Source organism: Chiloscyllium plagiosum, unplaced genomic scaffold (assembly GCF_037043375.1).
Source record: "Chiloscyllium plagiosum isolate Xiang-an unplaced genomic scaffold, Cpla_swu_hap1 HiC_scaffold_38, whole genome shotgun sequence".
Taxonomy (NCBI): domain Eukaryota; kingdom Metazoa; phylum Chordata; class Chondrichthyes; order Orectolobiformes; family Hemiscylliidae; genus Chiloscyllium; species Chiloscyllium plagiosum.
Window position 1 is genome coordinate 18,199,104 of NW_028270176.1, and position 11,076 is coordinate 18,210,179.

At 54.0% G+C, this 11,076-nt stretch overlaps 1 protein-coding gene across 1 annotated transcript; it reads left to right on the forward strand.

Moving 5' to 3' along the window:
* Window positions 1–4,456: 4,456 nt before the first annotated feature.
* Window positions 4,457–8,627, forward strand: pgap4 (post-GPI attachment to proteins GalNAc transferase 4). The gene has a single exon (XM_043686855.2). The coding sequence runs from the start codon at window positions 5,379–5,381 to the stop codon at window positions 6,573–6,575; it is 1,197 nt and encodes a 398-aa protein (XP_043542790.1). The 5' UTR covers window positions 4,457–5,378; the 3' UTR covers window positions 6,576–8,627.
* Window positions 8,628–11,076: the final 2,449 nt, after the last annotated feature.

Consider the following 11,076-nt stretch of genomic DNA (forward strand, 5'->3'; position numbering starts at 1 on the left):
CGGGCACAGGCCCTTCTTCAGGAAACAGGGAGTGGGGAGAGTGTGGGATTAGACTGGGTGGGATATTATAGGGAGTGGGGAGTGAGGGGGAGAGTGGGATTAGACTGGGTGGGATAATAAAGGGAGCGGGGAGTGAGGGGGAGAGTGTGATTAGACTGGGTGGTATATTAAAGGGTGCGGGGAGTGAGGGGGAGAGTGGGATTAGACTGGGTGGGATATTAAAGGGTCCGGCGAGTGAGGGGGAGAGTGGGATTAGACTGGGTGCGATATTAAAGGGAGCAGGGAGTGAGGGGGGAGAGTGGGATTAGACTGGATGGGATTTTAAAATGTGGGGTGAGAGTGGGATTAGACTGGGTGGGATATTAAAGGGTGAGGGGGAGAGTGGGATTAGACTGGGTGGGATATTAAAGGGTGAGGGGGGAGAGTGGGATTAGACTGGGTGGGATATTAAAGGGTGCGGGGAGTTAGGGACGAGAGTGGGATTTGACTAGGTGGGATATTAAAGGGAGAGGGGGAGAGTGGGATTAGACTGTGTGGGATATTAAAGGGAGCGGGGAGTTAGGGGGAGAGTAGTATTCGACTGGGTGGGGTATTAAAGGGTGTGGGGAGCGAGGTGTCCGTGGGAGTAGACTGGGTGGGATATTGAAGGGTGTGGGGAGTGAGGGGGAGAGTGGGATTAGACTGGGAGGGATATTAAAGGGAACGGGGAATGAGGGGGAGAGTGGGATTAGACTGTGTGGGATATTTAAGGGAGCGGGGAGTGAGGGTGAGAGTGGGATTAGACTGGGAGGGATATTAAAGGGAGCGGGGAGTGAGGGGGAGAGTGGGATTAGACTGGGTGGGATATTAAAGGGAGCGGGGAGTGAGGGTGAGAGTGGGATTAGACTGGGAGGGATATTAAAGGGAGCGGGGAGTGAGGGGGAGAGTGGGATTAGACTGGGTGGGATATTAAAGTCTGTGGGGAGTGAGGGGGAGAGTGGGATTAGACTGGGTGGGATATTAAAGGGAGCGGGGAGTGAGGGGGTGAGTGGGATTAGACTGGGTGGGATATTAAAGGGAGTGGGGAGTGAGGGGGAGAGTGGGATTAGACTGGGTGGGATATTAAAGGGAGCGGGGAGTGAGGGGGAGAGTGGGATTAGACTGGGTGGGATATTTAAGGGACGGGGGAGTGGGATTAGACTGGGTGGGATATTAAAGGGAGCGGGGAGTGAGTGGGATTAGACTGGGTGGGATATTAAAGGGAGCGGGGAGTGAGTGGGATTAGACTGGGTGGGATATTGAAGGGAGCGGGGTGTGAGGGGGAGAGTGGGATGAGACTGGGTGGGATATTAAAGGGAGCGGGGAGTGAGGGGGAGAGTGGGATTAGACTGGGTGGGATATTAAAGTGTGCGGGGAGTGAGGGGGAGAGTGGGATTAGACTGGGTGGGATATTAAAGTGTGCGGGGAGTGATGGGGAGAATGGGTTTAGACTGGGTGGGATATTAAAGAGAGCGGGGAGTGAGGGGGGAGAGTGGGATTAGACTGGGTGGGATATTAAAGGGTGTGGTGAGAGTGGGATTAGACTGGGTGGGATATTAAAGGGTGTGGGGAGAGTGGGATTAGACTGGGTGGGATATTAAAGGGTGTGGTGAGAGTGGGATTAGACTGGGTGGGATATTAAAGGGTGTGGGGAGTGTGTGATTAGACTGGGTGGGATATTAAAGGGAGCGGGGAGTGAGGGGGAGAGTGGGATTAGACTGGGTGGGATATTAAAGTGTGCGGGGAGTGAGGGGGAGAGTGGGATTAGACTGGGTGGGATATTAAAGTGTGCGGGGAGTGATGGGGAGAATGGGATTAGACTGGGTGGGATATTAAAGAGAGCGGGGAGTGAGGGGGGAGAATGGGATTAGACTGGGTGGTATATTAAAGGGTGCGGGGAGTGAGGGGGAGATGGGGATTAGACTGGGTGGGATATTAAAGGGTCCGGCGAGTGAGGGGGAGATGGGGATTAGACTGGGTGGGATATTAAAGGGTGTGGGGAGTGAGGGGGAGAGTGGGATTAGACTGGGTGGGATATTAAAGGGAGCGGGGAGTGAGGGGGGTGAGTGGGATTAGACTGGATGGGATTTTAAAATGTGGGGTGAGAGTGGGATTAGACTGGGTGGGATATTAAAGGGTGAGGGGGGAGAGTGGGATTAGACTGGGTGGGATATTAAAGGGTGAGGGGGGAGAGTGGGATTAGACTGGGTGGGATATTAAAGGGTGAGGGGGGAGAGTGGGATTAGACTGGGTGGGATATTAAAGCGTGTGGGGAGTGAGGTGTCCGTGGGAGTAGACTGGGTGGGATATTAAAGGGTGTGGGGAGTGAGGGGGAGAGTGGGATTAGACTGGGAGGGATATTAAAGGGAACGGGGAGTGAGGGGGAGAGTGGGATTAGACTGGGTGGGATATTTAAGGGAGCGGGGAGTGAGGGTGAGAGTGGGATTAGACTGGGAGGGATATTAAAGGGAGCGGGGAGTGAGGGGGAGAGTGGGATTAGACTGGGTGGGATATTAAAGGGAGAGGGGAGTGAGGGTGAGAGTGGGATTAGACTGGGAGGGATATTAAAGGGAGCGGGGAGTGAGGGGGAGAGTGGGATTAGACTGGGTGGGATATTAAAGGGAGCGGGGAGTGAGGGGGAGAGTGGGATTAGACTGGGTGGGATATTTAAGGGACGGGGGAGTGGGATTAGACTGGGTGGGATATTAAAGGGAGCGGGGAGTGAGTGGGATTAGACTGGGTGGGATATTAAAGGGAGCGGGGAGTGAGTGGGATTAGACTGGGTGGGATATTAAAGGGTGTGGGGAGAGTGGGATTAGACTGGGTGGGATATTAAAGGGTGTGGGGAGTGAGGGGGAGAGTGGGATTAGACTGGGAGGGATATTAAAGGGAACGGGGAGTGAGGGGGAGAGTGGGATTAGACTGGGTGGGATATTTAAGGGAGCGGGGAGTGAGGGTGAGAGTGGGATTAGACTGGGAGGGATATTAAAGGGAGCGGGGAGTGAGGGGGAGAGTGGGATTAGACTGGGTGGGATATTAAAGGGAGAGGGGAGTGAGGGTGAGAGTGGGATTAGACTGGGAGGGATATTAAAGGGAGAGGGGAGTGAGGGGGAGAGTGGGATTAGACTGGGTGGGATATTAAAGGGAGCGGGGAGTGAGGGAGAGAGTGGGATTAGACTGGGTGGGATATTTAAGGGACGGGGGAGTGGGATTAGACTGGGTGGGATATTAAAGGGAGCGGGGAGTGAGTGGGATTAGACTGGGTGGGATATTAAAGGGAGCGGGGAGTGAGTGGGATTAGACTGGGTGGGATATTAAAGGGTGTGGGGAGAGTGGGATTAGACTGGGTGGGATATTAAAGGGTGTGGTGAGAGTGGGATTAGACTGGGTGGGATATTAAAGGGTGTGGGGAGTGTGTGATTAGACTGGGTGGGATATTAAAGGGAGCGGGGAGTGAGGGGGAGAGTGGGATTAGACTGGGTGGGATATTAAAGTGTGCGGGGAGTGAGGGGGAGATGGGGATTAGCCTGGGTGGGATATTAAAGGGTGTGGGGAGTGAGGGGGAGAGTGGAATTAGACTGGGTGGGATATTAAAGGGAGCGGGGAGTGAGGGGGGAGAGTGGGATTAGACTGGATGGGATTTTAAAATGTGGGGTGAGAGTGGGATTAGACTGGGTGGGATATTAAAGGGTGAGGGGGGAGAGTGGGATTAGACTGGGTGGGATATTAAAGGGTGAGGGGGGAGAGTGGGATTAGACTGGGTGGGATATTAAAGGGTGAGGGGGGAGAGTGGGATTAGACTGGGTGGGATATTAAAGGGTGAGGGGGGAGAGTGGGATTAGACTGGGTGGGATATTAAAGGGTGAGGGGGAGAGTGGGATTAGACTGGGTGGGATATTAAAGGGTGAGGGGGGAGAGTGGGATTAGACTGGGTGGGATATTAAAGGGTGAGGGGGGAGAGTGGGAGTAGACTGCGTGGGATATTAAAGGGTGCGGGGAGTGAGGGACGAGAGTGGGATTAGACTGGGTGGGATATTAAAGGGAGAGGGGGAGAGTGGGATTAGACTGTGTGGGATATTAAAGGGTGAGGGGGGAGAGTGGGATTAGACTGGGTGGGATATTAAAGGGTGAGGGGGGAGAGTGGGAATAGACTGGGTGGGATATTAAAGGGTGAGGGGGGAGAGTGGGATTAGACTGGGTGGGATATTAAAGGGTGAGGGGGGAGAGTGGGAGTAGACTGCGTGGGATATTAAAGGGTGCGGGGAGTGAGGGACGAGAGTGGGATTTGACTGGGTGGGATATTAAAGGGAGAGGGGGAGAGTGGGATTAGACTGTGTGGGATATTAAAGGGAGCGGGGAGTGAGGGGGAGAGTAGGATTCAACTGGGTGGGGTATTAAAGGGTGTGGGGAGCGAGTGGTAGATTCATGTGACTTGGATGATGGGAGTGATTGTGAGAATGGCACCTCTTCTTAACTTGACCTCGTGTGAATCTTGAACTGACCGTTTTACCTCCCCGTCCAGTTGGTGAAGTGATGGTGGTATGGGACTGAGTAACCATCTGGATATCCAACAGAACACAGCGGTGGGTCAAGGCCAGCACACAGTGTGGTAGGAGCAAAGGGAAATCTGGCTTTTAGTCAAGAATCCTCTCTCCCTTCCGCAGGCTATCCGGAGAAGGGAGTGGAGAGATTCCAGGAAGGACACTTGGAACCGGGATGTGGAGCTGACACTGTTTCCCAGCCGCTTGCCACCTCCTCCTCTCTCGCTCAGCCTTTTGAGGACAGCCCGTCTCTCTCTCTCTCTCTCTCTCTCTACCTCACCGATCCCTATCCCCTCGACCGGAAACAGGTGGAACAAGGAGCTCCAGGCAAGAGGAGGGTGGCACAGTCGAAGGGGAATTCCCATTGAGAGAGCCCAGACCTTGGATCGGAAATTCCAGCTCCTCTCCATCCAACCTCGAGAACTCCTTCGTCCACAGGCTTGGTTATTCTGTGGCTTGCACCTCAACGACGGCCTGACAGTCGGCGATCCCTATTCGTCCTTCTCACTGAACATACGCCCACCAAAGCCCACTCTCAAACCCGCTGAAGGAACCCCCTTTCTTGGGCGGTCACTGCCCGCTTTGCGAAAGGAGCTGGACCCCAATTTTGGCTGGAGTCCCCTTATCTTCTCCGGTCCCGCTTCACCGATTTGACCGTCCATCGTGACGGGGTTAGAGGCGGATTCCGGACCCCGGGAGAGGAGGAGTGACTCCTGACCGCGCTGTGTTCTGTTCCTGACCCCCTCAGTTTCCGTCTGAGTGGCTGCAGTTCTGCTTCTGTGCCGCAAGGGGGCGATGTCGGGGCACTGGGTCTAGGTGATGAAGTGCGCCAAGCGGAGCGGGGGAGGGGCAGGCTTCCCCTGGCGCCTCTCGCCCCGCCTGAGGCGGCCCTGGGTGCACGCCCTGCTGCTCTACGTCCTCACGTTTGGGGTCGTGCTGCCCCTCCTGTGCCAGAGCCTCCGGCAGTCTTGCTACTTCAGGCAGGCGGCGCACCTCCGGCGCCTGACACAGGAGGCGCTGGAGCGCAGCGAGGCGCGGGGCGAGGAGGCGGAGCGCTACGTCCGGACGGCAACACCGCCGGGGGACCTCGGGGAGGCCCGCGGGTCCCCCCTGGTGGTAGCGGTGGTCACCACGACCCGGCAGCAGGGCGCCAGCTACCACTACTACCTCCAGGTGGTGGCGGCCTTGCACCGACTGTTGGGGGCTTGCCAGGACTGCCGGGGCTACCGTCTCCTCGCCTGCAACGTGGACCCGGACCCTGAGGGCCACCGGGAGGCGCTGGAAGCCGCTCACCTCATCACCACGGTCCATCGGTTCGGGCAAGGGCGCGGGCCAGCATGGGGCGCCGACAACCGCTTCGAGAAGGAGAAGGAGGACTACCTGTACTGCCTGCAGGAGGCGCTGTCGACCTACGACCCCCAGCACGTGGTACTGCTGGAGGACGACGCCGTGCCAAAGGAGGACTTCTTCCCGGTCCTGCGAGACCTCCTGGAGAGGCGGCTCACCTCACCCACCACTCGGGGCGCCCTCTACGTCAAGCTCTACCACCCCGAGAGGCTGCAGGGCTACCTCAACCCTGAGCCCATGCGCATCCTGGAGTGGCTGGGCCTGGGCGCCCTGGGTGGCACCTCGCTCGGCATCGTCTACCGGAAGCTCTGCGGACGGGCCTCGGTGACGCTGAGCTGGGCCGTGCTGGCCGTCTACACCATGCTGGTCGTCGAGCTGGCCGGGCGGCACTACCTGCTGGAGTCACGGCGCCTCAGCCCTCAGCTCTACTCCCTGGTGCCCGCCACCGAGTGCTGCACGCCCGCCATGCTGTTCTCAGCTCCGGCCGCCCGCCGGGTGTTGGCGTACCTGGGCGGCGTGCGGTGCCGGCCGGGCTACGCCAAGGACACGGCGCTCTACGCCCTGCTGCGGGCGAACGGCGAGACTGCGTACGCCCTGGAGCCCAACCTGGTCACGCACATCGGGCTCTACTCCACCCTCCGGGGGCCCATCGCTGAGCCCAGTCTCTGAAGTGCCCCCCCCTTCAGCTTTCTGCCCCCAAACTCCCCCCCTCACACTTTACTCTGTATCTAACCCCGTGCTGTCCCTGTCCCTGGGAGTGTTTGATGGGGGACAGTGTAGAGAGAGCTTTACTCTGTATCTAACCCCATGCTGTCCCTGTCCTGGGAATGTTTGATGGGGGGACAGTGTAGAGGGAGCTTTACTCTGTATCTAACCCCGTGCTGTCCCTGTCCCTGGGAGTGTTTGATGGGGGACAGTGTAGAGGAAGCTTTACTCTGTATCTAACCCCGTGCTGTCCCTGTCCCTGGGAGTGTTTGATGGGGGACAGTGTAGAGGGAGCTTTACTCTGTATCTAACCCCGTGCTGTCCCTGTCCCTGTCCCTGGGAGTGTTTGATGGGGGGACAGTGTAGAGGGAGCTTTACTCTGTATCTAACCCCATGCTGTCCCTGTCCTGGGAATGTTTGATGGGGGGACAGTGTAGAGGGAGCTTTACTCTGTATCTAACCCCGTGCTGTCCCTGTCCCTGGGAGTGTTTGATGGGGGACAGTGTAGAGGAAGCTTTACTCTGTATCTAACCCCGTGCTGTCCCTGTCCCTGGGAGTGTTTGATGGGGGGACAGTGTAGAGGGAGCTTTACTCTGTATCTAACCCCATGCTGTCCCTGTCCTGGGAATGTTTGATGGGGGGACAGTGTAGAGGGAGCTTTACTCTGTATCTAACCCCGTGCTGTCCCTGTCCCTGGGAGTGTTTGATGGGGGACAGTGTAGAGGGAGCTTTACTCTGTATCTAACCCCGTGCTGTCCCTGTCCCTGGGAGTGTTTGATGGGGGGACAGTGTAGAGGGAGCTTTACTCTGTATCTAACCCCATGCTGTCCCTGTCCTGGGAATGTTTGATGGGGGGACAGTGTAGAGGGAGCTTTACTCTGTATCTAACCCCGTGCTGTCCCTGTCCCTGGGAGTGTTTGATGGGGGACAGTGTAGAGGAAGCTTTACTCTGTATCTAACCCCGTGCTGTCCCTGTCCCTGGGAGTGTTTGATGGGGGACAGTGTAGAGGGAGCTTTACTCTGTATCTAACCCCATGCTGTCCCTGTCCTGGGAATGTTTGATGGGGGGACAGTGTAGAGGGAGCTTTACTCTGTATCTAACCCCGTGCTGTCCCTGTCCCTGGGAGTGTTTGATGGGGGACAGTGTAGAGGAAGCTTTACTCTGTATCTAACCCCGTGCTGTCCCTGTCCCTGGGAGTGTTTGATGGGGGACAGTGTAGAGGAAGCTTTACTCTGTATCTAACCCCGTGCTGTCCCTGTCCTGGGAGTGTTTGATGGGGGACAGTGTAGAGGGAGCTTTACTCTGTATCTAACCCCGTGCTGTCCCTGTCCCTGGGAGTGTTTGATGGGGGACAGTGTAGAGGGAGCTTTACTCTGTATCTAACCCCGTGCTGTCCCTGTCCCTGGGAGTGTTTGATGGGGGACAGTGTAGAGAGAGCTTTACTCTGTATCTAACCCCGTGCTGTCTCTGTCCTGGGAGTGTTTGATGGGGGACAGTGTAGAGGGAGCTTTACTCTGTATCTAACCCCGTGCTGTCCCTGTCCTGGGAGCACTTGGTTTGGGGGCTGGGGGTTGGTGCGCAAGTGAGGGCAAGTGTAGAGAGGTCTTTACTCTGTGTCTAATCCAAACCCAAAACAATCAGGGAAAAATTGAGTTCGAGGAACCTTCGCAAATGGAAAATCTGTGTGTGATATTTCCGACTTTAAAAATCATGAAGCAAATTCCGGTTAAATGCAGGCTTTTATATGGAGTGAGATTTGAAAGTTTAAATCTTTTATGCAATTGTGGATTTTTTTTTTGTTGCAAGAAGCCAGATGATCCGCTCGGTTTGAATTTGGTGAATTGTGGAGAACTGAGCAGTGGCTTGGATTTAATTCTTGTCCTCCAATAATGTTTTCAATTGTGTAAACTGTGTGTAATATTTTCAGTGTTTGGAGCATTTCATGGCATTTGCCTTAATTATTTAAAAGATTTTGCAGCAAGCCTTGGATAATAAAGTGAACAATGCTGAAATGACTGTCGCCTCTTGCCCTTCACCACCTCGGTCTATTAAGCTTGTCCCGAGTGGAGGACTGAATGTAACCTGGAGGAGGAACCAGGAACATCAAAGAGCAGTCAGCCGACGGCAGGAGGTTCTGTTGGAACGTGTACACACGGGAGTCACTGTGCCCTCTGCAGTACAGGAGGAGGAGTGGATTTCTTTTTTTTTCCCTTGTTGTCTTTGGTGAAACCAAGTTGTCCATCTCTCCATCACGTATACTGGTTTTCTATTCATCTCCTTCGAGCAGCTCGTGAAGTCAAACTTGTCGTTTTACAAAAGGAGAATGGTGCAAATTGCGATTGAAGGTTTGATTTGCGTTCCAGGACAAGCCTGTCTGTTCACTGATATCTCCCTCTAATCTTTAAACAAGAACTTGATTGAGTCTTTTGAAGAGGTGCCAACGAATACTGATGAACCCAGAGCGGTAGACATTGTCCACGTAGACTTCAGGAAAACATTCGTCAAGTTTCCACACGGTAGACTGGTTAGTAAGGTTAGATCATATGGGATCCGGGGGAACGAGCCAGTTGGATACAAAATTGGGTTGAAGGTAAGAGACAGAGGATTGTGATGGATTGTTTTAAGGATTGGAGGTCTGTGACCACTGGGGTGCCACAAAGATCAGTGCTGGGTCCACTGCTTTTTGTCATTTTATATAAAATGATTTGGATGTGAGTGCAGGAGGTTAGTAAATTTGCAGATAACGCCAAAATAGGCGATGTAGTGGACAGTGAAGAAGATTATCTCCAGAGTACAACAGGACCCTGATCAGCTGGGCCGAGGAGTGTCAGATGGAGTTTAGTTTACCTAAGTGTGAGGTGTTGTGTTTTGGCAAGGCTAACCAGGACAGGACTGAAACGTTTAATGGGAACTGTTGCCAAACCAAGGGGTGCAGATGCGTAGTTCCCTGAAAGTGGATATTCAGGTAGGGAGGTGAAGGCGGCATTGGGAACACTTTCCCTCATTGGTCATAACATTGAGTAAAGAAGTTGGGATGTCATGTTGTGGCTGTATTGGACATTGGTGAGGTCACTTTTGGAATACTGTGTAGAATTTCGGCTGCCCCTCAATTGGAAGGAAGTTGTTCATTGTGAGAGGGTGCAGGAAAGATTTACAAAAAATATTTCCAGGACTGGAGGGTTTGAGCTATAGGCAGAGGCGCTGAGAATTTTCTCTGGAGTAGGGTTCAGAAAAGATTTACAAGGATGTTGCCAGGGTTGGAGGATTTGAGCTACAGGGAGAGGCTGAACAGGCTGGGGCTATTTTCCCTGGAGGCTTACAGAGGTTTATAAAATCGTGAGGGGCATGGATAGGATAAATACATAAAGTCTTTTCATTGGGGTGGGGGAGTCCAGCGCTAGGGGACATAGGTTTAGTGCGAGAGGGGTAAGATGGTGGGCGGCACGGTGGCACAGTGGTTAGCACTGCTGCCTCACTGCGCCTGAGACCCGGGTTCAATTCCCGCCTCAGGCGACTGACTGTGTGGAGTTTGCACGTTCTCCCCGTGTCTGCGTGGGTTTCCTCCGGGTGCTCCGGTCTCCTCCCACAGTCCAAAGATGTGCAGGGTCAGGTGAATTGGCCATGCTAAATTGCCCGTAGTGTTAGGTAAGGGGTAAATGTAGGGGTATGGGTGGGTTCGCTTCGGCGGGTCGGTGTGGACTTGTTGGGCCGAAGGGCCTGTTTCCACACTGTAATGTAATCTAATCTAATATAAGAGAGACCTAAGGGGCAACTTTTTCATGCAGAGGGTGGTACGTGTGTGGAATGAGCAGAGGAAGTGGTGGAGGCTGGTACAATTGCAGCATTTAAAAGGCATCTGGATGGGTATATGAATAGGAAGGGTTTGGAGGGATATGGGCCGGGTGCTGGCAGGTGGGACTAGATTGGGTTGAGATATCTGGTCAGCATGGACGGGTTGGACCGAAGGGCCTGCTTCCGTGCTGTATATCTCTATGACTCTATTGGAGACCTTTATAGAGGTTTGTGAAATCATGGATAGGGTGAATAGCTAAAGTTTTTGTTCCTGGGGTGAGGGAGTCCAAAGCTAGAGGGGCATAGGTTTAAGGTGAGAGGGGAAAGATTTAAAAGAGACCTAAGGGGCAACTTTTTCATGTAGAGGATGATGTGTATGTGGAACGAGCTGCTTGAGGATATAGAACATTACAGCGCAGTACAGGCCCTTCGGCCCTCAATGTTGCACTGACCTGTGAAATTAATCTGCAGCCCATCTAACCTACCCTATTCCATTCTTATCCATATGCCTATCTAATGACCATTTAAATGCCCTTAAAGCTGGCGAGTCTACTACTGTTGCAGACGGTGTGTTCCGCATCCCTACTACGCTGAGTAAAGAAACTGCCTCTGAAATTTGCGCTATATCTATCACCCCTCAATTTAAAGCTATGTCCCCTCGTGCTAGCCATC

Bases quoted from the DNA above. Each gene is read 5' to 3' on its own strand.
- pgap4 (XM_043686855.2), top strand. From the start codon at position 5,379: ATGAAGTGCGCCAAGCGGAGCGGGGGAGGGGCAGGCTTCCCCTGGCGC.